This window comes from Pezoporus flaviventris, unplaced genomic scaffold, assembly GCF_033815535.1.
Source record: "Pezoporus flaviventris isolate CSIRO_AGI_PZ_B2104156 unplaced genomic scaffold, CSIRO_AGI_Pfla_v1 ptg000047l, whole genome shotgun sequence".
Taxonomy (NCBI): domain Eukaryota; kingdom Metazoa; phylum Chordata; class Aves; order Psittaciformes; family Psittacidae; genus Pezoporus; species Pezoporus flaviventris.
In genome coordinates this window covers 9,516,652-9,543,447 of record NW_026892595.1, presented here as the reverse complement: position 1 = coordinate 9,543,447, position 26,796 = coordinate 9,516,652, and the positions used below count along the sequence as shown (strand labels likewise).

At 39.5% G+C, this 26,796-nt stretch overlaps 1 protein-coding gene across 2 annotated transcripts in view; it reads left to right on the top strand.

The window, feature by feature from the left end:
* GPR158 (G protein-coupled receptor 158) overlaps window positions 1-26,554 on the top strand; it is a 193,232-nt gene extending 166,678 nt beyond the window's left edge. The window contains exons 7-12 of one of the 2 annotated variants that reach the window (XM_061468229.1): window positions 2,576-2,814; window positions 15,268-15,406; window positions 19,596-19,701; window positions 21,055-21,201; window positions 21,971-22,793; window positions 22,920-26,554. In XM_061468229.1, coding sequence (XP_061324213.1) covers window positions 2,576-2,814; window positions 15,268-15,406; window positions 19,596-19,701; window positions 21,055-21,201; window positions 21,971-22,793; window positions 22,920-23,413 — 1,948 coding nt within the window. In that variant the 3' untranslated portion in view covers window positions 23,414-26,554. Of the gene's footprint in view, window positions 1-2,575; window positions 2,815-15,267; window positions 15,407-19,595; window positions 19,702-21,054; window positions 21,202-21,970 lie in introns of both variants that reach the window. The other variant, XM_061468228.1, reaches the window with a different exon arrangement.
* Window positions 26,555-26,796: the final 242 nt, after the last annotated feature.

Here is a 26,796-nt window from a genome sequence, read left to right as displayed (position 1 = left end):
CCAGCCTGGTAACTAGGGCTGCTCCTGGGAGGGGAAACTCCTCAGCACTTGTCTCTGCTTTCGTACGTGTTCAATAATACAGAGGACATGAGAGGAGGTGGAGCACATCAGCCAGCGTTGAGATGATGACAGTAAGATGAGGGAATTGCGACTCTGGAGCTTGTGTTCTGGTAGAGTACTTTTATACCACAGCCTCTGGAAAGGAGATTGTCAACACTACCAGTCCAACCCAGCTTTCCTTACAGCTTCTCAGAAAAAGAATTTGGGGAAAACAAGGTTGGGTTACATGTAGGCCTACATGTCCAAGGTAGAAATGGTGGCGGATGCTTATTTTGGTGAAAAGAAGAGAAAAAAAAGAAACATGGTCTAAATTGGAGGGGGTTTGACTGCTGTACTCCAAGATGTTATTTGTTTCACTCTGCTCAGATCAATAATGCAGCAGCAGCCCACCCATCTCCCTTAGAAAGCTGTCTCATACTTAGCAGTTAATGAGCTAGTACTGGAAAAAATGTAACGGGTCCTGCCTTGTTACGTCCAGAAAAGGCTCACATCTTGGCTTTCAGTAGAATCACCAAGAATTGACTTTGGAGAGCCAAAACACAAAGAAAATAAATGTTCCTGGTAGTTCTGAGTTGGTTTGTATAATTTCTCTAATTCTTAAACCTTCAGAAACATGTACAATGAAATTTTTCTCAAGTGGCAAACTATAGCTGTGAAAAGATGGTGTTTTCCAGTTCACTACTAAAGGAATATTTTTTCTTCTCTTCAGAGAAGCTAAATATTGATTGGCATTTACAACAGGGAGGAAGAAAGCCCTCACTTACTGATTTTTAGAACAATAAAATGAGGATTTACCAGTGCTGTGGAACTGTAGTGCTGTGACTAAGCAATGTAGAGGGAAGTAGCCCGCCTTGCCTCTGTGGAGTTTTCTGTCTATCCTGCCTGAAGTCTTTGGGAAGCTGCTTCCAACATGAAACACTTAGCATCTGTAAAGGGAGAGCAGAATATCTATCAAACATGGAAAGATCAAAAACTGTGACCCCCTGCAGGTTAACTGTTGGGAGGGAAACAGCTGAATAATGTTGAACATATTCAGATCTCTGACTTCACCTAATGCACACTGTGAAGGCTGTGTTTGTAGTTAAACGATGATTCATTTTTATGGATGTGGGAAAGCTTTTGTGCTTCTGCCTTAAAAGACACTGTTCTATTATTTGTTTGAGAGGCAACGCCAGTTGCTTCTGCCTTCTCTTAGGCAAATATAAGCATAAATATTAATCTGGAGTGATACTAATTTTTTGCTGAAAAGCCAAGCCTGGCCATGGGAGATGGCTTGGTGCTTGGTATGCTGAAAAGGCTTGGGAGCTGACAAGGGCATTCAAAAGCCCAGCTTTCTGAAAAAGTTCAAGTTCTGTAAACCTCATTAATGTCGCTTCATGCATATCAAGAGTATTCACTGTACATGCTCATGCTCGAGTCAGGAACCACCATGGTTTTGAGGACAAAATCACTGAAGCAGCTCGCCTCTTACACTTTAAAAGGCTCCTCATTCTAATCTCAGCATTTGAACGTTGGCCCATCTGGTTCTGATAGCGTTTCCTCACTGCCCAGCCTTGTTAGCTTGGCCAGTTCGAGGCAGGAGCACTGCAGTGGCAGCCCCTGCAGCCTCCTTTTCTCGTAGGAAAACAGTAGGAGTAGGTTAGATGCTTCTGAATCCCATGCTGCGGGCAACACAAAGAGATACTCTGTGCTACATGAAGAGTCAAACTACTTGGTCTTCCCAAGGCTGTTTCATCAAATTTTGGTTGCACTCATACTCCGAGCAGGACATTTTTCTGCTTTAGCAGGTGGTGATGAGTAGAAAATAGAGGTGATGTTTCCTTGAACAGTTCTTGGTGGGAGTAAACCTATTCTAATAGTAAGTGCAAATATTTTTAAATTGAGTGTTATGTGTTCAGTGGCTTTTCAGTGGTGTGTGTCTAACGTATGATGTGGCTTTTCTTTTGATGGTTCTGTCCCAGCTTGGCAAGCTTTGTCCATAAGCGAGTCAGAAACCACATAATGAGCAAAATGCCTTCCACAGTCATTTCTACAAGGAGTATTGTCTCAGAAGCATCAAACCCAATGGGAAAAATATCCTAGAAGTGTTAATTTTTTTCTCTGGAAATAGCATGATTGGGGATTAGCAGACAAACAGCATCAACGCAAAATGAAATCTCACACACGTGGTTGCTGTTTTATGGAAATGACCTTCCTTTTTCCAAAGACAGAAGTCTTCCACTGGGAGCTGGAAGGTACAAAACAGCTTGACAGCACAGCAAGTGAATGTGCATCTCTAATATAAGCATAGCTAATACTTTCTATTATTGCTGTCTAGCACTCTCTGGGCAGCAGTCAGTTCCATTTAAATACGATGAATATGAAAGTAATAATGTTTCACATTTCACTCTTGTACACACTGTCAGGGGAAAGAATGTTGATTTTTTTTTTAATAATCTGATAGTGAACGAAAATGAAAATCCATTTCCTGCAACACTGCTAGCGCTCATCTTAACTCTCTGTCTGAATTTTTCAGGGTTTTGAAGGTATTCCTTTCCCGAACTGCTCAGCGTATTCCATACATGACAGGTGGGCGAGTGATGAGAATGCTGGCTGTTATTCTCCTGATAGTCTTTTGGTTTCTCGTTGGCTGGACTTCTGCAGTAACCCAAAATTTGGAGAGAAACATTCCACTCATTGGCCAAGGGCAAACATCTGACTACCTGATCTTCAATATGTGCCTCATAGACCGCTGGGATTACATGATGGCTGTTGGTATGTTCACTTTCTAGCTTATCTTTCAATTTCTAAAATAAAGCTTGGTTGTCTTTTCATTTTTCTTCTTTTAGAATATCTGAAAGTTTTGTCAGACTGCCTAATATCATGTAAAAAGCTTCCAGGGAAATAAAATACTGGCATATATGTTTTTAAATGGGCTGAGAAGTAAACCATAATTACAGTACATTGAGACTTTTATGACTTTCAAAGGTTTGTAACTTGGATTGTAATAAATTGTGATGGGTGCTCAAGAAATTTCATCTTTGAAAGCAAAAGGTACTTTGCTCTTCTGTGCTATTAAAGTGAGAAATAATGGCTAGATTAATGGATGGTTTTTGCTTCTGCACCTCAGAACTGAGCAGAGCTCTGATGTGTGAGGAGGGAAAGAATTTGCCAGACCACTTGTTCATAACTTCCAAAAATTAGTATCAAATAAAGGGAGTAGAAAATGCACATCTAATGTCCAAACTTAATGTATTTTTTTAAATGGGCTCTCAGTGCTTGGGATAGGCAGGAGCTAAAACATGACACCCTGCAGAACTCATATCAAGGAGAAAAATGACTCAGTTTTGTTTCCTTACTTGTATAACAGTGGCTTCCCTGTGCAAGGGTTCAGTTATACAGTATAATGTGCTTCCTCCCACTGACTGGACAGCTTCAGTGCTTCTGCACCTAAAGCTCTTGTTTCTGCTACAGGCCAGCAGTGCCACTCTTTATCTCAAATACATCACTGTTTTGAAAGCTGAAATAAATTCTTGTCTTTCTGCCCTTACCTTGCTTTCCCCATGGACACCCCACTAACAAGAGAATGGCTGCTGAGGATTAGGGAGAGGTAATGGTGGCTTCTCCACATGGGAGTGCAGATGAGATGGATAGAAGCAGCCTGGGGGTATGAGGAGTGTTTTCTCTGAGAGTGGTGCACAGAAAGCCAGCAGTTTTAAAGGGCAGAACACTGTTTCCAGCTTTGCCAAGTACTTTCCATGGCTCCAAGGTGCCCCTATGGTCTGCTCTTCTTGCCTTTGTGTAAGATCTCAGAGGCAGTCAGGCACACTGGTACCCCATGTGTCAATATGCTCACTGGTAAACCATGCAGAGAGGAGTATAAAGGAGGACATTCTGAAATTTATCTTGATTTGAACTCTTTTGGGGGGGTGTACAGATAAAATATAGCTATACTTTTCAGTAATGGAATAGAGCTGTCACTAGATATGATGTAAAATTAATAACAAAAGAGAATTAAATGTAGGACACGATGATGTCATCTGCACAAACCCAGTTTGCATCAAAATTTTACTGCATTTCACAGACAGTAATACAGTGTAGTTTAATAAAACTTTGATAGTGGTGGTTGTTGCATAATGGTAACCAAATGTTTTTATCCTCTGGATACATGACTATGGTAGTGTAGTGGTTAACAACTGAGATCTTAATTCTGATCAATAGTCCCTTTTTGGTAAGAAATCACGTGAGTTGCTGTCTCCCTAGTATTGAAAAAAAAAAAACCAAACTCCAAGATGATTTTTTAAGGTATATTTACAATTAGAGGGGTTTTAAATTTTTTTCAAAATACACTTAAGGGCAGTAGAGGCAAAGCCAGCTCTCAAGCCTGAGCAAAATCAGGCAGAGTTTTTTATGTTCTGTTGTTGTGCCTTCTTACCCAAACTACTTTATAAACAGAGTTATGTTTGTGTAAATCTTCAGTAAACTATGCAGTCACATTAGTAGCACCAGGAGATGTATACCTACAAGTCTGTACTAATGTGTGTGTGTATATATATATTTAATATACATGTGTGTATGCACTTCAAGATTTTCTTGTTAGTAGTCTGAGAAGCTTACAGCTGGTGGGAACTAGTTCCAAAACCAGATACTTCATCTCAGAAATATGTCAGGATAAATACCCATAGTGCAGAACCCCTTTTATTTCTTTAATTGAGTGGGAGCAGCCTTGCAAAAGATGGATTATGATATTTAATTTAAAATGCTAAAATAAAAATGCTGGGCAATAATTTATGAAAGTCGTGTTATTTAATTTAGTCAGGCACAGTATTTTATATAAAACTAGTGTGTATTTTGGAATATAGCCTGTCACCTGTAGCCCTTGCTGGAATACCTCCCTGTTCCAATCAGCTGTCAACACTACTGAAATGCAGAGGGGGAATTTTCAAGGTCGCAGATTAGTGAAGTGAGAATTAACAAGGCTCTGTTAGAAAGTCATAATGAGATGAATCCTTTATGCTACCAGATTATTGGAGTTAGGATTTATGAAGCATTTTCCATACTAATCATGATACTTAGGCTTTATCTCGGGAGACTTTTATTGGAGTGAATATTTTATATTTACATTTCCATTAAGTTTAAGAGCATCCTCTCTGTGAGAGAAGTAGACTTAGACGCAAGGGTTGTTGCCATTTCTAGCATTGCCTCTGTACTCTCTGATATGCTGATGAGAAAAATTAGCATTCAATGAATCTTATTTTATCTACAAACATAATGTAAGTTAGTATGTATTTTCCTTGAGGTTGGATATGTGTGGGTAGCTTATTTGTTATTTGCCTAGACGCTTTTATTTCCTTTGTGTTTGTTTCTGCATCACTTTCAAGGTTGGGGCATTGGTCTCATTGACAAGCGATGGCATGGTTGACAGTCTGAGATGTTACAGAAAGACCGGAGTTGCTTGAAAATGCTCACCTCACCCACAAAGCCTTTTTCCTACGGCTTGAATATATTCTATACCTCCACCTGTCACAGACAATATTCCAAGTTAGGGGAAAAAAAAACCGCGATGAACTTTTGGTACCTGAGGGCTTGCAGTGTCACCAATCAAACTATTATTCTGTATCCTGAGGGAAAAGATCCTATAAGTGAAACAGATATCAGCACAGAGTTTAAAAGAACTTCCCAGAAACTGGAACACAAAAAAAAAAGCAAAATAGCCAGTTAAATGAACAAAGTCTCAGGCAGGAGAGAAAGACAGGCAGACAGACATGCACAAACACAAATAAAGAGCAGAGGTGATATCTTACCAGGTGGATGTTCCTGACTTCAGCCCAGCCAGCTATCAAATCCTATCCTATGGATATCCTATCCTATCCTATCCTATCCTATCCTATCCTATCCTATCCTATCCTATCCTATCCTATCCTATGGATAGGATTTGAGCTATAGCGTTGCATTCTGTGTGGTTTTCCATGTTTTATTTAAATCAGAAGTGATGACAGGTATTAACCAAGTGCAGGGAGTATTTTTCCCCAGTACCTGTTTGCCTCTTGGCTGCAGGAGCTGTGCTGCTTCCACGCAGCCGGCTGGAGCGGCTGCCATAGCCTGCTAATCACTGGGTCATTCTCTAGGGCTTGGGCACCAAGAGGATTCCAGACACGAGGCTGCACCATGATTACTGCATGCCCTCAGCCAGGAAAAGGAACAAAATGAGTGTTTCAGACTGTTCACAAAAGAGCACCCTCCCACTGTTCGTTTGTTGATATTTAACATGTATAATCTGTGCATCTGAAGAGGACATGAGTTGCCAGGACAGGCTCTGGCAGATTGGGCTTTAGGGCCACCTGTACACTTCTGAGTTAGGGCATTGTAATACAGCCTTACAAGGCCCTTTATTAAATTTTCTACAGGCTCTCTGCTGCATTCAGTGAGTGAATGATTATTATTTCTTTTTGTTATCCCTATTTGTTGTGGCCCTATGCCATCTTCGGGGTGTGGTGTTCAGAGCATGCAATGAATAAAGAACTGTTCCTTTCCAAAATGGGCATTTTTAGGCCATGTTCTCCTTAGCATCGATGTACAAAGATTAAAACCAAAATTGTCAACAGTAGCTATCCATTTTGAGTGTCTGGCTAGAGACATGGAGAGTACTGTTTATAGCCTCCTCTGTGTGGACAGCCCAACCAGGAGGCACTTGTTAGAATTAAATACTGATGAGGATCTGGCTTTAGTTCTCACATTGAATACTCTGAAAATGTGTCATGTAAAAATAAGTGATCAGTTGTGAAAAGCTTGCTGTAAATGATAATACCAGGGCCCTATAAAATGTTTGAAGCAGAAATAGGCAAAGAATCCTGTTTTACAAAGTAGCCTTCAGCTCCGTCCCTTTCCTACTTGTAACTCACGTCTCCTGCTACCATGTACACCTCTTTCACAGTCCACATAACCAACACTGTGTGTGGTTTATGTCCCTCATCTCTAGGATATGGTGAATCTCGAAAAGATATGGGGAAAAAGATGCTGGAACCCCCAGTTTGGGCAGTTTGGGTTGTATTACTGCCTGTGGTGATGTTGCTTTTTCTTGGTATCTATTATATTCAGGTGAAATCCCATAGCCTTTATTTGGGCACCATTTCTACGAAGTACTTCTGCTAAGGAAATCATATTTGGGTTGCCTTGGCTGCATGTTTATGTATTTATAAATGTCGTCCTCAAATGCTTCTGCGAGCCACCCATGGGAAGAGATTGCTTTAGGAGAGGCTAGAAGATGCTCTGACTTCCTCTTGCCTTTCGCACCACCCTTTCTGGAATTCACTTCTTAGAATCATAGAATCACCTATATTGGAAAAGACCTTTAAGATCATCAAGTCCAACCATTACGCCAGGTCTGCCAAGACCATCAGTAAACCGTATTACTGAGGGCCTCATCTGCATGGTTTTTGCACACTTCCAGGGATGGTGACTCCAGCTCTGCCCTGGGCAGCCCATTCAAATGCCTGATCACCCTCTGTGAAGAATTTTTTCCTAATATCCTGTCTAAACCTCCCCTAGTGCAGCTTGAGGCCCTTCCTTCCTGTCCTGACACTTGTTACTTGGGAGAAAAGAACTGATAGCCGCCTCACTACAACCTCATTTCTAGGTAGTTGTAGAGAGTGATAAGGTCACCCCTGAGCCTTCAGGATGAACAAACCCCAATTCCCTCAGTTGTTCCTCATCAGACTTGTGCTCCAGACCCTTCACCAGCTTTGCTGCCCTTCTCTGGACCCGCTCCGGCACCTCAGTATCTTTCTTGTACTGCTCCAAGTCTTTCCAGCCCTTCACATACTTTGAATGCCATTGGCATTGCTTGCATCTTCCTTAAGATGTGAGAGAACAGGTCCCACATTCAGCTTGCTTTCAGCTGCTGCTGGTAGATCTTTCTGATCCTGTTCTCTCTCTGATCCTGTTCTTTCTCTTTCATCCACATGTAAGTGAAGTGGATAATGGGACACATGAAGACTGAAGAGTGGCCAGTTGACCTTAGTAATAACAGTGGACTGTGGAAGGAGTAAGGCAGAACAGCACATCTGTGTAGAAAAAGGAAAAAAATACATGAGTATAAGAATGCATGAGTAAGAGAAATGCAGAAATTAGGGGAGTTCCTAGAGATTGTAAATGTAAGTACTGGCATAGGTTTCATGCAGTGAGACTTCTAGGCATGTTGCTCACAGTCAAGTCAGCGGATATGTCTCCATTGTCAGCAAAAGCTGTCTCTAGGTTACCCTCAAGCCATGGGGCCCACAAACCATAGGTCAGCATTTCCCTTACATTGCTTTGGGTGGACCTTCAAGGCAGTCTTGTGGCTGTGTGGTGTGTCCCCCACCAGCCCACAGACCCCTTGTCTTCTTTCTCAGCCTTGCCCAGTCACAGTCAGTCTCAGCTATGCTCAGGCCATGGAAGTTCTGACAGAAAAAAAGTCTGGATTTGGCACCATTAACTCTTCCTCCATACATAGGTCTCTGTGCTGTGCCTAGCTGTGCCTATCTAATGAAAACAATGCTGTGATATTGTGAGAGGTAAAGCTCTGGTAATTTATAATTTGCTAGGAATAACTTAATACTGAAGCCTTCCATATGTAATCACAGTTCATTGAAACATATGAAAATCCTTTCAGCTGAAAGAACTGAAGAACAGAACTTCTTCTATGACATGGTGCACCTCTCCAGGTGGGAGATTGGACACAGTGAGGCAGAAAGAGTTTGTGCTATGCTGGCTGGCAGCACAGGAACAATTGAGGACACAATTCTTTTCCTATTTTAAAATGGTGCATGCTCAGCTCCAGCTGGCACCCTGAGTGGATGAATAGATGGAAGAGCCATGCTTCCAGATCCATAGCACACTTTATTTCAGTAGGGGGAATCTAAACTGTATGAAATGAAGCCTGATGGAGAAGTAGATGAGTTGTTGTAACTGTGTTGTGGATGTAAGTAGAGTTGTAATCAGTAATTTGTGTCTAAAATCTGAGGAAAAAGATTGGCGTAACTGTTTGAACAGTACTGTTTAGCCAACAGGGCAAAGTTCAGGATGCCAAATGAACTTAGGCAAGCCACAGCTGTAATGAATGGGCTTTCCCTTGTTAAATAAGGAAAGGGCACAGAGCATGTCACTGTCTTTGGAGAGCAGTGGTCTGTTCTTGGCCTACAAAGATGCTTGCGCTTAGACATAGAACATCATACAGAGTCATGAAAGCGGGCCTTAATCCTTCAGGGATGTCTTCCTTTTTCAGATAGCTTTTGGATAGCAGAGTGCAAGTGAGCATGGGGATGGGTATCCTGGCTCCAGGGAGTTCCTTGCAGCAATTCTAGCCTACAGCCATCTCCACCAAGAGGTCACCCTGAAGAAGCACAAGAGAAAGACATTTCTGGTAGGGTAGGAGGCCTAAGAAGCAACCAGGACAACCTGAAATAACTCACTTTCCTTTCCTGACCATGGCAGGAAGGGAATTCACAGTTTAGGATTTAAGCTCTTCATAAATGTGGGTAGATTTATTTCTGCAGTCATCTTGCAGTGACAGGGTGGCATTATCCCCATTTCATAGAGCCAGAGCTGAGACACAATTGAGATTAGGTTTATATGGTCCATTTAATCTGGCTGCCCATTTTATAATGCCTTTGGCTCAGTTACAAAGCTTAGCCAAATCTATATAGAACATGTTGTGTATGGCCTCACTGGCTACAAATACAGCCCTTAGTTCTGCTGCATATTGCAGCAAAAATGCCTGTGTTGGCATCCAAATAGTAAGAGAAATGTTCTCTGTGTTCATCTTTGCAAAGTTTGTCTTTAGTTGTTTCTTTAATATGCATGGGAGCTTGAGGTAAATATAAAGTTAGAATTCAGTTGTGCACGTGCACAGGGCTGCTTTTTTTATCACCTGCAGTCTTTTCTCATTCAGTGGACATGTGAATGCTATTTGCAACAAATTACAGAGCTTTCTTCATTACCCAGCCTTGATTCATCTCTGGAGTTGCTCTGTCACATGCATTAGATGAGTTTGGTCTTTTAAGAAATTATATAGTTAACTGAAGATTATATATGTAAAAGAGAATTAGTTAAGGCTGCATATGTGGTATTTTTATTTTAGTGCTGTCCAGTTCTTAGAGACAGCAAAGCTATAGGAGTAAGGATGAAGTACTTTCCTAAGGCCTCTAAGAAGAGTTGGTGTGTAAGCCATCTTCAAAAATCCAGCTTCACATTTCTTGATTTTTCATGTTTCCTTTATAGGATCTTTCCTTCTCTGAATCTGCTTTTTCTTAGCTTTCCTGAAGTCATGCCCTTGCTGCCTTTACTCCAGTTGTCATCTGTGGGTGTTCTGTTCCTGTACCTACCCAAGCGTAAGGAAGTTCCCAGTGACTTCCAGATCTTGAATGAGAGGAAAGTGACTTGATCACTGCTTTCAGTTCATCATATCTCGCTTTGCAGTTCTATGCAGTCAGGTGAACTACAGACATATGCAGAGCAGGCAATGAGGAAGGATATGGATTAACATGGGAGTTTACTTGTGCTGGGGGGGTAGACAGATGGGAACAGGTCAGTCTGCATTCACTGTGCTGTGCAAGGCATGACACAACTCAGCGAATGGACACTGCAAGGAAAGGTCACAGAGACTGTCTTGACATGGCTTTGCCTTGTACTGGCTTTAAATATGAAAGAATGATTAGCAACACAGGCAACTGCATATTTAGCAAAAGCTAGTGAATATATTAACCTGTATCTTCTGACAAAGTTTAAGTCAATAATACCAACCCGGAGCCTGCCCTTTTCTATGGGGCAGATGCATGTCACAAACTGTGAACATACATCATCGTCCTTCCTTATCAGAAGATGCAGAATATGAGCAAGGGCCTAAGCAAATCCCAGGTGAGCAGACATGGCACACTCTTAGTTGTAACAGACTGGTGGCATTAAGCATGATTCTGGTCCAGTATATTGGGTGAACAAGCTAAGTGTTCCAAAACACTTCATTTTCTGAAAACTTGATGGGTGTTGCAAATAAAAGAAACAATCATGGGGTTTAAACACTAACGAATATAACTAAGCAGGTTGATTAAATGGTACAAAGACCAGGTAAAAGGTTATGTGGGTAAGAAATAAGTAGTGACTAGGAAGAGACATATTTAAAGATTAATTCATTTGTGCACATGACATATTAAGGTCACATTATATTTTCATCTTTACCTTCCATTCATATCTGCATCCATTTATGCCTTTAAAGCAATTGTGCCTTTTCTTACTCTTTTATCTGTCAGACATTTGCACCTCGAATCTGAATGCCTGGGTTAGGCAGTTACAGAGTAGCTACTGCAAGTTTTTTCAGAGCTCTTTTATGCTTCATTTTTTTTACTTCACATTTTCTGTCCAGGCAGCTGTTGACAGCTCTCTCTCCTAGGAATTTCCATCATTTTTCAGAAGGGGAAAAGATGGTATCTCTTGTTCTTAATGTGTAAAATGGGCTAATTTATAAACCTTATGATAAATCATACTTAAAGTAACAAGATCGTGTGTTTTGAGCTTTGAGTTTGGTCTTGGCAGGTTTGCAATATGCTGAGATACTCCTTTAGTGGTCAGGAAGTCACTCTTCTACACCAGGCTTTTAATGGAAAATTATTCAGCAAGCCAAATAGAAATTTCATACCATATCTCACCACTTTTAATCATTAAGATATTTGGCAGAGAACAGTCACTAGTGGGCCATAGACAGAGCTAATAAGACCTTAGAGATGAGTGGTACATAAGAACCTTGCTGCATAATGGCCAAATTTGCTCCATTATCTATCTATCTGTCTATCTATCTATCTATCTATCTATCTATCTATCTATCTATCTATCTAATCTATCCTATCTATCTATCCCTCTGTCTCATCTATCCCATAATCACACAGTCAAAAAATGGGCTGGAAGGGGGCACTGGACATCCTCTAGGCCAACCTCAATTTGAAGTTAGTTATATCTGTGTTTTTCATTGGTGTGATAAATACATTAGTATTTATGAGTCACCTTATATTTAGAAATCAAAAAGGCCATGTAGAAAAACAGTACAGCAAAATTTTGTCACACCTTCAGATTTTTACTATAAATTGCACTAGTAGTTTGTAGTTAAATTATATGAACTTAATTTCGCTTCTCAAGCACATCTTCTACATTTTAGCTCTGTAATTAGTGGTTTAGATAATAAATCGTTTTTCTATCAGTCTGTTTTGTTTGTTATTGCTAATGAAATTATTGTAACATATATTGTATGGCTTGGCAAGCATAGGAACTCTGTTATTTTACCTTGTGATTTAAAAGCTGTTCTCTATTTGTGTTGTGTACTAGATGTCACACTAATTATTATCTGCAGACAGGAATGCCAACTCTGTTCTAAATGTAAAGCTTTTATAAAAGCATTGTTCATTAAATGGTGCAAACTACTGTTATGCTTCAATACTTTGAAGTGTCCTCTTGTTGTCTTGGGGACTCCTTGTAACTATGATTGGAAAACTGAAAATGGGAATTTTCAGAATTAATCAGATCTGGAGGTCACATGAGCCCAGCTCACTGAAATTGGTTTTTATTATGGAGGTGCAGCTTTTTCATGTTCATTTGCTCTCTGACATACCTGTATACCAATAAAAAATTAAAAAAAAACTTCCAAATTTTCAAACATAGAGATGATTTTTTTTTTTTTTCTGAAAATAAGCAAAATTTGACCCATACTCTTCAGTTCAAATAGGAATACCTTCAGCATATGGAGTTTTATATGTGTATTTTCATCCCTTTAAAAAAAAACGAAACAACCTTTTCAAGCTCTCAGCCTCAGCACTTGTAACTGATCTTTTCAATCAGTAAGAGACTTGAGGCTCTTCTCACTTCAGTTGAGGAAAAGCAAGAAGAATGAGCCATGGGCAGTTTTGTGGACTATGACCGTTATTTCAAAGCTCATCTCTTCAGTTCTGCTGGTAATGTTGGGTCTTTTACTGCAGGTAGACTTTGGATGAAAGGCACAATGAGAGGAAGTAGGCTCTCTAGCATGTTCTGGGGAATACCTTCTGAACCGTATTAATAAGACGAGTTTCCACAGAACCTGGGATGGTAAAATACAGTGAATTTGCTTTAGTGACCTAATGCTAACCATTTTCCCCTTTTCAGTTTCTTCTAAATCAATACAGAGCAATTAAAGCAATAAATTACAGTGCTTTGAAGAGCAGTACATGTCAGTGCCATGATTCTGCATATCCAAGGCACATATACTTAGAGACAAAAGCCAAAACTGCTAACTTTTGTAAAGGAGCCTTTAATCTTATTTAATTGAAGCAAAATTTGTATTTCACTCCCTCAGAGAAGACTTCAGGAGCAAGACGGCTTGGTAGGTCATTCCTGCGTAGGTGTTTTTATGAAACCAGAGTAAGAGACTTCGCTAGTAGCATAGCTAATTAACTAGGAATGAAATGGAAGTAGCAGCCAGTTTGCCCAAGCAATGAGTGTGTGGGGGGTATAGGAAAGACATACCTGCATACATGCTTTCGCAGAGCGCAAAGAAAAAGCTGCAACTCACAGTTTCAGAAGATTCATACCATGCTTTCTTCATTTTGAAACTTAGGTTCCAAGTCAAACTATTACTTAGTCAAAAGGTTTATTATTGTTGGGGTTTTGGTAAGGAAGAGCACAAAAATAGCGGCATGCATGGATTATGCATCTTCAGATGCTTGATTTTATGTAACTGGGAAAACTGACAGGTTTATGTAGGATATGTTCTAGTAAAAATAATGGTCTTGAAGCTAGGCCATCTATTTTTGATAGAAGTAAGAAACAGGCAAAGTGTTATTCAAACTGAACTCTTGTGAGACCACAGAGATATCTGTGTAACTGAATTAATTTTCACTCTATCCAGACTTGTCTCTTAGGATTTTAGCTGAGATTCACAGCAAAATTAGAAGTTTCTAAATGCTGTAACAATATAATATAGGTAATTTACAGCATTTATAGACTATTAAAAGTAGAGGAACCAGATGACCTGTCGCATGAAACATCCAGTGCAGATGTTTTATTTCAATCTGTTACTAATGGCAGGGCTCGCAAGCATTTGTGTCCTTATCCAAACCTGACCAGTAATGATTTGCTGATCACTACAGTAGGGTGATGCCACCAGTCACCAGTTCTAGTTACAGTATATTAATACTGTGCAAAAAATATCTGTGAAAAGGGACTACTTTACTATTATGCTACCTTTGACTGTAGTTTTTACAGAAAAAAATCAACAAGGCAAAAGCAGTGTATGAATAGCAAAGGGATTACACAATATTTCTGAAGCTGGTCTAGAGCAGTGCTGGCATTACAGGGCTCTAATATGGAACTGCATGTTGCTGGTTAACACTCAAACACTTCCAGCCATCATCAACCCAGACTGCAAGGCAAGAGGGAAAGGCACCAGCTCTACTTATAGCTGGATGTGTTTTTATTTTCTGGAAGGGCAGTTTTTTTAAGGTGGATATAAAATCACTTCAATTGTATCATAACCAAAACAAAGCACAGCAAACTGTCCAGTGGAAACTGAAGTCAGAGGAATGCTGGGTGCAGATGAGTTAGCTCTAAGAGGATAGTTTAAGATGATCCTGACCCCTTACTCCTCTCTTCCTTTTCTCATTTTTCTCCTAACAGAGAAATGCGTCATTTGTTGTAATTATATTAGACCCTCAGAAATGACTCATCATATTATGGGCACCAGCAGAATGAACAGAGGTTATTTTTAAGCCCAAAATATATTGTTATATCTGAGTTATAAACCTTTGAAATGAAACTGTTGTCTTAAAAAGCTTGTAGCACCAGTATTTGCCTCTATAACAAGAACCAGAGCCACAAATAAAATGCTTGTTATTCTAAGTAATGTCAAACTTCTGTAATATCAATTTGAAAAGCAAGCAAGACATTATTAGACATTGTCTTAAAGTTTGTCAATTGAAAAACTGAAACACCGTGAATGCAAAGTTCCTGATTTGGAATAAAATAAGTGTGTAAAATTAAAACCAAATTTATCATGTACAGTGACAGTATCTGAAAGAGTCTGAATGCCTCTGTGTGTACATATGTACTTGTATAAGCATGTATTTTCTTTACATAGATACTCACACATACAGAAGATACTGTAGTACTTCAAATGTCCTTCCTTTTTCATCTATAAAACTAATTGTAAATTATTTCTTTTTGTTCTTCTCGCAGCTGAATTTTTATTCCTCTTGTGGGGTGTTTATCTCTGCTATGCAGTGCGGACAGTCCCATCAGCATTTCATGAGCCACGTTATATGGCTGTTGCAGTACACAATGAGCTCATTATCTCTGCTATATTCCATACAATTAGGCAAGTGATCTGTAGATCTAGTAATTAACTATTTAACTTTCAGGTTTCATATGGTGCAACTTAAAATGGGTGAATGGGTTAGGTTGCATAATGGAAGGTGTTATAAATATTTAATTCTGCAGATTAAGTGATGACTAAACTTAAAAGTGATCTCATTCAAGAATATGTACAATCAACCTGTTAATTGTATAATTAGGGTTTTTTTCAGTATAACTAGCTGTTATGACCTTGTCTCAAAGTTCAGCATATATGGTAAATTAGATAAAGCGAAACTGCTGTCTGTCTTCAGTCACCTACATACTGCTCACTGGTTTGTATCCCTAGAACAGCAGGTAAGAATGTTGGTTTATGTGAACTTTTCCTGGTGTGTAAAATTGGTAAGGTGCAGCTGTATTTTGATTGTATTGGTTTGTGCATGAAGCATAGTGCTTTATATGCCGATATAAAAAATAGGTATGCATACAATGCCATAACAAATATAAAGCATGCGTGTCTTGTAAAGATTATAATGAGCTCTATATTTCATACTTGTAAATTATTACAGTAGCAACAAATAAATAAGGGTCTTTGCCGGAGCTACATGAAAATTACTATATATGCCTTTCCTACAGAGCACCCTGTAAAAATGAATTCATCCTAGAATGCTCAAAATAGTAAGATAACATGAATTTCAGCTCATCCTGTAAGAGATCCTACTGAATTTCTGTGACATTCTCACAGTTTCCTTTGCCTCCTGACAGACCTTATCTACTAAGATCTTCTGTTTTTTTTTTTTATTAATTGCTCTGCTGACAGTCTTCAAACACTTCTCTGTTCCTTGGTCTGTCTTGGAACTCACATTTTTCTCTGCCTTCTTGATATTTGCTTCCATGAGGCATATTTTTTTTTCTGAGTAAACAGCAGCAAAGCAATTTTTTCATCTCTATTCCTTCCAGGTGCTCTTTTCCCTTATCATTGTTACAAAGTTCACTGCACCTTTCAGGCTTGCAACTTTTTGTTTCCTTCAGCTTCTCCTCACCCCACATCTCAACATCCACACACTCTCAAAATCTTCTTCACTCCACAACTAACACAGACATCTTCAAAAATAGTGTTTAAAATCTGTATTCTGTAGAAGCATTTTCCTTTTCATTCCTGGTAGATAGGTAGGAAATTCAGTTACAACACTTTTGTATTGATGATAGCCGATATGAAAGCTTCTCAGTCAAAATTTTCACCCATTAATTAATGTTCCTAAACCTTATTTTGGGACATGTTAGAAGATACAGTTCAGTGCATTCAAAGGGCTATTATGTGGGTTGAAAGTTTCTTTTAACAGTAGGACCAAATGAAAGTAATTGTGGATTAAAGAGAGGGGAAAAGGGGAAAACATGGCATTTTAATACATGCCTTATGAAGGAGACACAAAAGGATTAGGTCTCTCAGTTTGTCCTCTCAAGAATGCTTCGGCCAAAGGTCTGCTGATCTTGTTCTTTAAAAAAATAAAAAAGTACATTTTGTATTGATTCTTTGCCCTCTGTCTGATACATGGCAGTTTGTTGAAGAAATATCATATACTGTTTATGGATAGGAATGAATAAAATGCATGGGAAGTACATGATTCCTCCTAAGAGTGTGTCCATTTCTGTATACGCAAGTCTTAATCCAGTCTCTTTGAAGTTCACTTTTTATTTTTGTTTGCTTTTTTGCCTTTGTCTTCCCCCACCAAGTTTTGGGTGTAAACTGAAAGGGCAGAAATGTAAGACTCAGATTTATGTGACATATCTGAGTTGTTGTGAAGTTGAAAGCAGTGGAGCCCTGAAGGACACCTACTATATTACAAGGCAGCCATCCAGTCTGAAAACTCACAAAGCTCATATAAGATTCATGTAAGCGCTAAATAAAACCTTGAACTGTTTGCATTTTGTTTTCCTTTAAAAGTATTATTCCAATTTCAGAAACAGAGGATTCTTGATTATCTTCAGATCAGCATAGCAGTAAATTCCTGCATTACTCTTTCTCTTGTATTACTGAGGACAGCAAAATTTGCATGGAAAAAATCTCATTTAAATAGAAATCTCATCTCTGCTAGGTCTGAAGGGCTACTACAAATGCTGGGGGTTTTTTAGGGGTATGGCATGGATGCCTTAGTCAAGGTTTCACACATAGAACAAGAGAAAAGCCTTGACAGTATTTGAGGATTGGAGATGTTAAAGGTTAACCAAATCTGGTGGCCATCAGGACCTGGGAGCTTACTCCCCTCTGTCTCTCTGCCTGATGGACTTGGCTGCTGTTGTTTCCTAGCTAGACGGAGGACATCCACTGGTGCAGTCACGCGCAATGCATGGCTGGCCACATGGACCACGTACATCCTGCTTCTGTTCCTCCTCTGCAGCTGATCACGTTCCCTGATGAGCCACGCACCTGTGTAGGTTCACAGTCACACTACGTTCACAGTTCCTTCAAATATGAGCACAGTTCTTAAGCCAATCTTATATCCATCTTCAGGTCTGGGGCCCTGTAGCCTGTCATGCATGGGCTGAGACCTTGGATCTACCCGATGTGGGTCTCCTGCGTGCTGGCTAGTCCAGCCTGAAGTTTGGTCATGAGTTGAACGTACACACATGCACAGCATAGCAAGTGAGATCACACAGACATTAGGAGAAGGATTTAATGAGAAGATAGGAGATAGTACAGTGATCTGGTGCAGGGCTCAGTCAGTGACAACTTGCTTTTATGTCACTAGCCCTTTTTATCTCCACTTCTTTCCATGCTTGTACTTCCCCCACCTACCTTAGACTCTCTCTGTCTCTGTCTTTGAATTCTCCCAAATAAACAACTTTTACTATTTGTCCCAGTTTTGCTACATCTGTACTCAAATTTGCTATTTATGATATCTTTACCTAGGTGATCACAGCCTTACATGCTGTTACTGATATGGTTCCATCGGTATCACTGACCTTGCAAGTTCTCCTCCCTCAAGAGCCCCCATTGCTCCCTTCAGTTACCTGTAAAGTTTGCTTCAAATGGCTCCTCATTAACCACCTATGAAATTTTGGCATCCACCATCAGGACTGTCTGCAAGTTTTGTTCACTTTTCGCTCTGTTGTTTGTTGCATCTAGCAGTTTCTCATGTCATCTTCAATAGTTCCCATGTTGTGTTCAGTTAGCTAAACCTCAGGTCTGAGCATCTTCATATCCCTGCACCCCTCAATAGCAACATCTCTGCAAGAAATAATTGCAATATTTTATTCTGTTCATGAAGCATTTCATTTACAAAGTATTAAACAAGAAATGATGACTGTATTATTATGGCATATAAACCAGTGTTTCATGCCAGACTATTTCTGTTAACAAAAGCTTCTGCAAAATACGCATCTGTGGACTTGGATAAGTTGCAAATGTCATTTCTGTCTGAATGATTTTTGTAAACTTGCAAATTACAAGCCAGTGGTACATCCATTCATCCATTGCATTGCTTACCATTTCTATCTTTGGGAACTCAGTAAGGCAGATAAGCCAAGCATGTTCCAGCTAGCTTTAACTGCACTGCTTGTTCTACTGTTCTTTGAGAAAGCTCAGCAAGGAATTGCTTAGTTTGGGATGTTCAGCCACTCATTTCCTAGCATTTGCAAGGCTCTTGGCCCTGCAGCATTGGGCTGGGTGATCCTACAATCGAGACCATTTCTTTGCTCCCTGCTAAAAAGCATTTCAGTTTGCTTCTCTCTTTGATGGCTTATCAGCCGCACTCTGTAGCTGCAATCTGTGAGCATCCTGTATTTATGAAGTACACTGTAATTTATCATAGTACATGTGCTTACTTAACCTAAAATCACCTGTTGAGATCCTTAACGTATATAAGCTGCCATAACTCAGTTCAGGCCAAAGAAGCTGTGACAGTATAGACCATCGAAAAAGTCAGCTAAGTAGGGTGAAGAAGGTGAAATAAACAATATAATTTAAGGTCTGTTGTTTCTTTTGTACTCTATTTGGCCTTGTTTTGTTGATTGGAGTTTTTTTTTCCTGAGTTGTTTTCAGATTGTGGTATATAGGTAAAGCATAAGGATGTCATTTTTAGTCTGTATGAAAGCAGAATAAAACCAGCTGTGTCTGGCCTTTCAATGAAAAGAAACCTAAGGAACATTAAAAATGTTAAATCTAATGCACTGGAGAAAAGGCAGTGAATTGCAGCCTTGAATTCTATTTTCAGATTCATTCTTGCTTCGAGACTTCAGTCTGACTGGATGCTGATGCTGTTCTTTGCACACACGCACTTGACTGTGACAGTCACTGTTGGGCTACTTCTGATCCCTAAGGTATTTGAGTCTCCTGTTTTTTTTCTTTTTCCAAGACTGAGGCAGATAGATGTTCTTCAGAAGCAATTCTGTATAAAATAGCAACTGATAGAATAGGAAGATAAAAGATTTGTCTGTATTGCCTAAAACGCTATTTTTTTTTTATTTTATTTTAAAAACTCTTACACATTTTCAAAGATTATTACTTTCAGCTTTCAAAATTCCAGGAGTTTAAAGTACTTAAAATTTTGATGTGATTAATACAAGGAGGAAAGAATCCCGCCTTGCCTAATGATGGTTATTTTCAGGTATTTGGTTCAACTTGTACAATTTTCAGATTAATGAAGCCACTGTTCCCATCTTTTGCCTATGTGTCAGAATAGGGTATGCTGATAACTGTCAAATGTACATACAGTAAACAGTCATAGTAAGAGGACACATCGATTGAGCCTTGATACTGAATAACCTTATTTTAAATTATTTGTCTGGTCTTTAGAATATTCTTATTATTTTCTATTTTACATCCATGTACTTTATTTCATACATTAACCTAAAAAATGTGTTGACCTTTCTGAAGCTGACTCATAACTAAGGATCCAGCATTTCCATTTTTAGTTTATGATCTGTGTAACACTGCACAAACTTTTTTTCCAGCACACCAATTAATGCAGGGAATTAAGAGAAGATTCACAAGGTTTAGTTCCATTCATAAAGTCCTGAAGTCAGATGACTGTGTGGACAATAGTAACTACAGATGAGTGAATCACTATGAATAAAAAAAATTAGCTGACTGTCTCTCTCCACTCTTGATCCACACATTTGCTAAAACTTAGAAGATAGAAATTACCTTGTCTGCTTTTTTTATTTGTTTCCTGCTGGTTTGTTTTTTTTTCCTTTCTCTTTTTATTTTTTCCTTTCCATTTTTGCCACCTCTTCCTTCTCAAGGTCAGGATCTAAAATGGGAGAATTGCTTTCTGCAGGATTATAAAACTGTATGGATTATAAAATCTAGTCTTAATGGCTTTAGTAGCCTAATTGGAAATACTGGCTGAAAGTCTATTTCCATACTAGCTTGATTTAAATGCAGTTTTAAAGAGGTTCAAATAAGCACCAAATTAACTGCTCAGGGAGAGGGTTTTCTTGTTAAAATCTCTAAGATTTATCAAGTTAAGCAATTATTAATAAGAGTTTATTCCATACAATACTGATATTCTATACTACATATGCCAATGATGCCTATAGCTAGTGATTTGAGTTCAGAAGTTCTTATGAATTCCATAGAAGGATCATTGTGCAATAAAAACTGTTGATGTGAACTCCTACAGTAATGCTGAAGTAAACTTTTGAACTGATGGCAGTGTCTTTTTTATGCAGTTTTCACATTCAAGCAATAATCCAAGAGATGATATAGCTACAGAAGCTTATGAAGATGAGCTTGACATGGGTCGATCTGGATCCTATCTGAACAGCAGTATCAATTCAGCATGGAGTGAACATAGTTTGGATCCTGAAGATATTCGGGTAGATATAATTAATTTAAATAGAATTTATTTTCAAGAACAACGCTTTTTCCTATGAGTAAATTCTGAATTGCATCAATTTGAATTTTTGTGCAGGTATCAGCTGAAATAGGCCAGCTTAGGTCTCTCAGTGACTGTGGTATCAGGTCATGTGAAATCTCATGGAAAATACTCACTAGTGTGAAGAGACACTGCGTCGCTAGTTGTAGTAAAAGTCATACTGGAGGCTAAAGAGGAGGAATCGTCCGCAGCAAGAGCTGTTTATCAGTTTACATAGCCTCTTTGAATTGTCTTGAAGTACAAGCAATATGTGGTGTCAGTGTGACCAGTCATTTGTATATAACATGTCTGTAACTATACATAACTATATGGATAAAATTTTAAAAAACCACATGATTAACAGAAAAAAAAAACCACTTTATTCCTACATTACATGATAAAAGGGCTGATGTTCCCAGAATAAAGAACAGCTGTGAGTTCAGCAGGAAAGCATACACACAGCCCTGTGAAATCTGAAACATACAGCATAAATGTATATGAATTGCGCATGCTGTATGATGCACAGCTGTGGAAGGTTACACATTTGTGTGTAAGGGTTGAACTTAAAATTGGGATTCAAGTTGACGGAGAAATGGCGTATTCAAGAATTAGACAAGTCAGGAATAAGTTCAATGCCATTTTTAGAGCGGTAGGCGATGCATTCATCAGGCTGCTTGTTTGACTGTACTTGCTCTGTACTTGCTAGTTTTTCCATTCACTTTGCTTTGCAGGATGAATTGAAGAAACTATATGCCCAGCTTGAAATCTATAAAAGGAAAAAGATGATTGCTAATAACCCACATCTCCAGAAGAAAAGGTGCTCTAAAAAGGGGTTGGGGCGCTCAATAATGCGACGTATTACAGAAATCCCTGAGACGGTCACCAGGCAGTGCTCCAGGGATGAGAAGGACCTGATGGAGCATAGTGTTGTGAAGAACGTGGCTACGCTGAAGAAAAACCCACCAGACTCCACAAGTTCTGCAAAGCCAAAAGAGGAGACTTTGAAAAATAGGGTCTTTTCCTTAAAAAAGTCCCACAGCACTTACGATCATGTTAGGGATCAAACAGAAGAACCAAATAGCTTAACTACAGAAAGCACTGAAGTTATAGCTGCTGAGAATTCACTACTGGACTCACTGAATGATAACAAGTTAACCAAAAATGCTCCTGAAAAGGTTGAAGCTGTCTCCACTGAATCGGTCCCTTTGGTGTGCAAATCAGTAAGTGCACATAATTTAAGTGCCGATAAGAAGCCTCTGCATCCAAGAACATCTGTGTTACAAAAATCCCTCAGTGTTATTGCTAGTGCCAAGGAAAAGACTCTGGGACTAACAGGTAAAACACAAAGTCTGGAAGAAAGCACGAAGTCTCATAAACCTCAGCCAAAGGGTAAGGAGGCTGGCAAAAAGCACTCGGTCTCTGATAAAGGTGAGCATAAGGATTCCCACCAGAAGAACTCTACCCACTCTGAGGAAGCAAAGAAAGCCCATAAATCTTCAATTATGAAGCAGCAAAGGGTTAGTCAGACACCTGCAAATCCAGACACAGGCCCAGGTAAGTCTCTACACAAGGACAATTTCGACATAGGAGAAGTCTGTCCTTGGGAGATATATGACCAAACTCCTGGTCCTGTGCCTTCTGACTCTAAAGTTCAAAAACACGTGTCTATTGCTTCCTCAGAGCCAGAGAAAAACCACCCTTCTCAGCCAAAGGGGAAGACTCATCGTAAGCTGAAGACACCTGAGGGGTATCAGCAGTCAAATCAAATATGTTCAGAGAAGGTGGAGGAAGCTGCTCAGGAGACACAAGAGCAAAATGACAAAACCCAGTCAAATTCCAAGTCTCCAGTTTCCCCTGGGCTGAAGCATGAGAATGTTAATAGATATACACCTAATACCTGTGCTGGGGAGCTGGAAGAGCTACCCCAGAGAGCAGCAGAAAAAGAAAACCTCAATAAATTGGCAGAACAGAAAAAAAATGCCTCTTCCGAGGGAAATGTGCTTTCATCTGACTCCCATAAGCCAAGTAGTTACTTCCAGCAACCTTTAGCATCTCGAGCTGAAGTCTGCCCTTGGGAGTATGATACACAAGATTTACCAAATGCAGGAAGAAGTGTAGCTTTATCGAACACCTCTGCTATAAGTGCAAATAAAACAGCAACACCTCGAAAATAAGAGGCTTTTGGACTGAGGAGAGTAGCAACATTAAAAAGAAAACAGGAAAGACAGAGGGGACTTAGGCCAAAAGGATCTGAAAATTCCTAAGGAGCATCACTTAAATCAAGGGAATCAGCACTACAAAGGAGTTAAGCAAAGTAAATTATCATTAATGTTGTTATTGTTTAGTTCTTGAGTGCCAACAATGTGATTAGCAGTGTCCAGAATATGGTCCCTGCTCCAAGGATTTTACTGTATCAATGAAAGAAACCTGCCTTTGTGAAATCACTTCTCTTTTAAAAGAAAAACATGCAGTGGTAACAAATGCACAGTACAGATCTCAACTGAATTATTTCTGAATGCCAGAACTGGCTTTAACTTGCCCTTGGGACTTTAAAGATCCAGCAGAAGTAGGGAACACAAAATGTCCTGATGGCAAAAAGGGGTATCAATGAGCAGCTTATTAAAATGGCGAATTTTCACTTTACATATTTAGTCTAGATAGCACCGCTAACTCAATGCATCCCCAAACACATTTTATATAATGATTGCTCTCATTTTCTTATTACTGTGTGTTTAAGTACATTGTTGTGTCTCATATTAAAGCATTCCAGGTTGTATAATTTTTTGCAAATAACTTTGATATTATGTGACACAACAGCGCATTTATGCAATCTGCAGATACTTTCTTCTAATTGCAAGTTAAAATACCTGCTGTAGACTTTTTGTTTAGATATAGAATTGCAGTAATCTTTCACTGGCTATGGAAGCCATAATTCATATTGGGCTTTGGAGATTTTTTTTTTCTTTCCTGTGATTTATATAGTGATTTTGTCTTTTTTTGTTTACTCTCTGTTATTTATAGTTTGATACAGTATTATTCAGGGGTTTTATACACAGTAAGTTACTTGTTTATGCATTTCCCTGTTAATGCTCATAGACTTTGTTTATAGTGGAAATTCAGTCGTCTTAGCTGCTTATTCTTAGGACAACTTATCTGTTGTTTGTTACTAATTGGAAGCTATCATCTAACAAACCAGAAATCTTGCTTAAATATCAGTGGTGATACTGAGTATATCCCACTATTAAAATACGCAAGAATGACAATGAAAATATACCCCAGAAATGATTGCCTATTTTACTAAAACCAGATAACCCTGGGAAATATATTAGCTAGTTCATATAAAACAACAGTGTACTGTTTATCTCTGTTGGCAAACCTCAAAGAATTGGCCCATGGAGTGAGGAGAGAAGTCCAAAATATTACTCTTCCCCCATGTATGCAATTGTAAGAGACAGTGGGAAGGGAAATGATGGCATCTCTCTCCCACTCTCCAAAATGCTTTGATTTTATTTATTTATTCACTTATTTGTTTATTTACGCATACTTTTGCAGTAAACCTTAGTGCTTAATACAGTGCTAATTTTCAGTAATAACTACAGTCCTCATTGTGCATATGAGCTTAATTCACAGATGGCCCATTCACAACTTGGTGATGGTACAGCATCAGGGCCTGAGGACGTATTGTAAAGGGTCTGAGGAGTATCACTAATACTAAAAAACCCTCATCTATCTAAATGCAGTGCCAGTAAAGTGCTGTTCACTAGAATTGGCATCTATAAAGTACTCCAAAACAAAGACAGCTCAGTCCTAAAGAACTTGTGCAATTTGAGAGAAGTGATGGGGTTCATTGGAAGAACATGAAATGAGGATGATTGAATAGAATGTGTTGTTTAATATATATAATATATATATAAAATAGATATTTATATATGTTTAATATATATAAAATGTCTTATCTAATACACTCATGCACCTACATATATGTAGTATAAACTGATTTTTGTGGCATCATACAAAAAGTGGCTTAAGATGAAATGAAATGAGCACAGGGACTTAAGCTGGGCATGAGCAGGACTTTCTTTGTCCTTACCAGTAGTCTATGGGTATGTCTACACTGATAGATCAAGATGGATCTTCCTACTGCCTCTGCTAAGGTGAAACTGAGAGCATGCCAACACATGAGCCAGCTGTGGTCAAGCTGGCTCAGGTCATTGGCTCAGGTCTCAGTGCTGTCTACATACATTGGCCTCAATCGTAAATTCTGCTCATTAGCTTCAGATTAAAGTGGCCAAACTGCCCAACTAACCTAGTTAGCCTGAATGGTGCTCAGTTCCACCATGGGGACACGCTAACTTAGATCTTTGCTACCCTGGGCCTGTCTGACTCTCCCACCCCTCTTTTGTAGGGTGTAGTTATGGCCTAGAATATCTGGTCTTTGCCTTTAATACACATCTTCCAACTGGGACCCCTTCAACCCCTCTTCACCTGTAAAAGAGTGTCAGGCATACAAGTCTGCTTTGGACGTTTGTGCACCCACTTTCCATACACAGTGCCAGTGGCATCCTACATGCAGACCAAATCTAGCTTTCTGCTTAGTGTGGAAAATAGCTGAGGTTAGACTTGGTGTGCCCAGATTCTCCCATCCCACTCCCAGAAACTCATGGGATTTGTTGGTAACCTTTTCATCAACTTCAGTGGGATTTGATCAGTGCTTCAGAGAGAAAGTAACCCTAAGTTTTGCTGCAAGGGAAAAGTTCCAGCCTGGGAATGCAGCTTTCTGTGAGTCCTCCAGGAGAGCACACTGACCCTGTGGGCAGAGAGAGGCACAACTTTCAACCTGCTGAGTATGGTGACCACCTTGCACCTCTGCTACCCCTCAAGGAAGGTTCTGCAGCCTATCTCAGCCGTGGTTTGTGTAAACAGGGAGCGGGGGGCCACTTATGGCAGGTTGCCCTGACTCACTAACTGAGTCAGCACTTTGTCACAGCCAGGTGCTGAGGTTAAAAGTGGGAGTCTGTAGGAGAGTCAGGAAAGGAGATGTTTGTACATACTCACAAGAGCAGTTGCCAGCCCTGGCACCCGCACTCATCTTGCCCTCCATCCTTTACCTTGGTGCTGAGTGAGGACACACTGCCTCTGCTTTGCTCAGTGTTGGGGTGCAGCGTGCACCAGGGGTGAGGGGAGCCACATCAGCAAAGTGTCCACACAGTACCACTGCCCCTGGTATGTGGCATTGCTGGCAGGATCAAGCCCTTCATGCATGACTGCACCTGTGCCACTGCTGTCCATCTACAATTCTTTGGTCGTTTTCTTTTCTTTTTTCTTTTTTCTTTTTTTAAGAAAAAAAAAAGATAACTTCATTAGAAACACAGAAACAAAGTCCATTCCTTGGCTAGTGTAAAACACCCCAGCTGCGTGGCAAGCAAAAGGATGATGGCTGATTTACCAGGGAAGACATTGACTTGTATATTGTTGTTTGGTTTTCTTTTCCTTCATCCTGACCCTTTCTCTCACTTCTTAAGAAATGTCTGGTATGGTTCTTTAGGCTTGTTGTAGT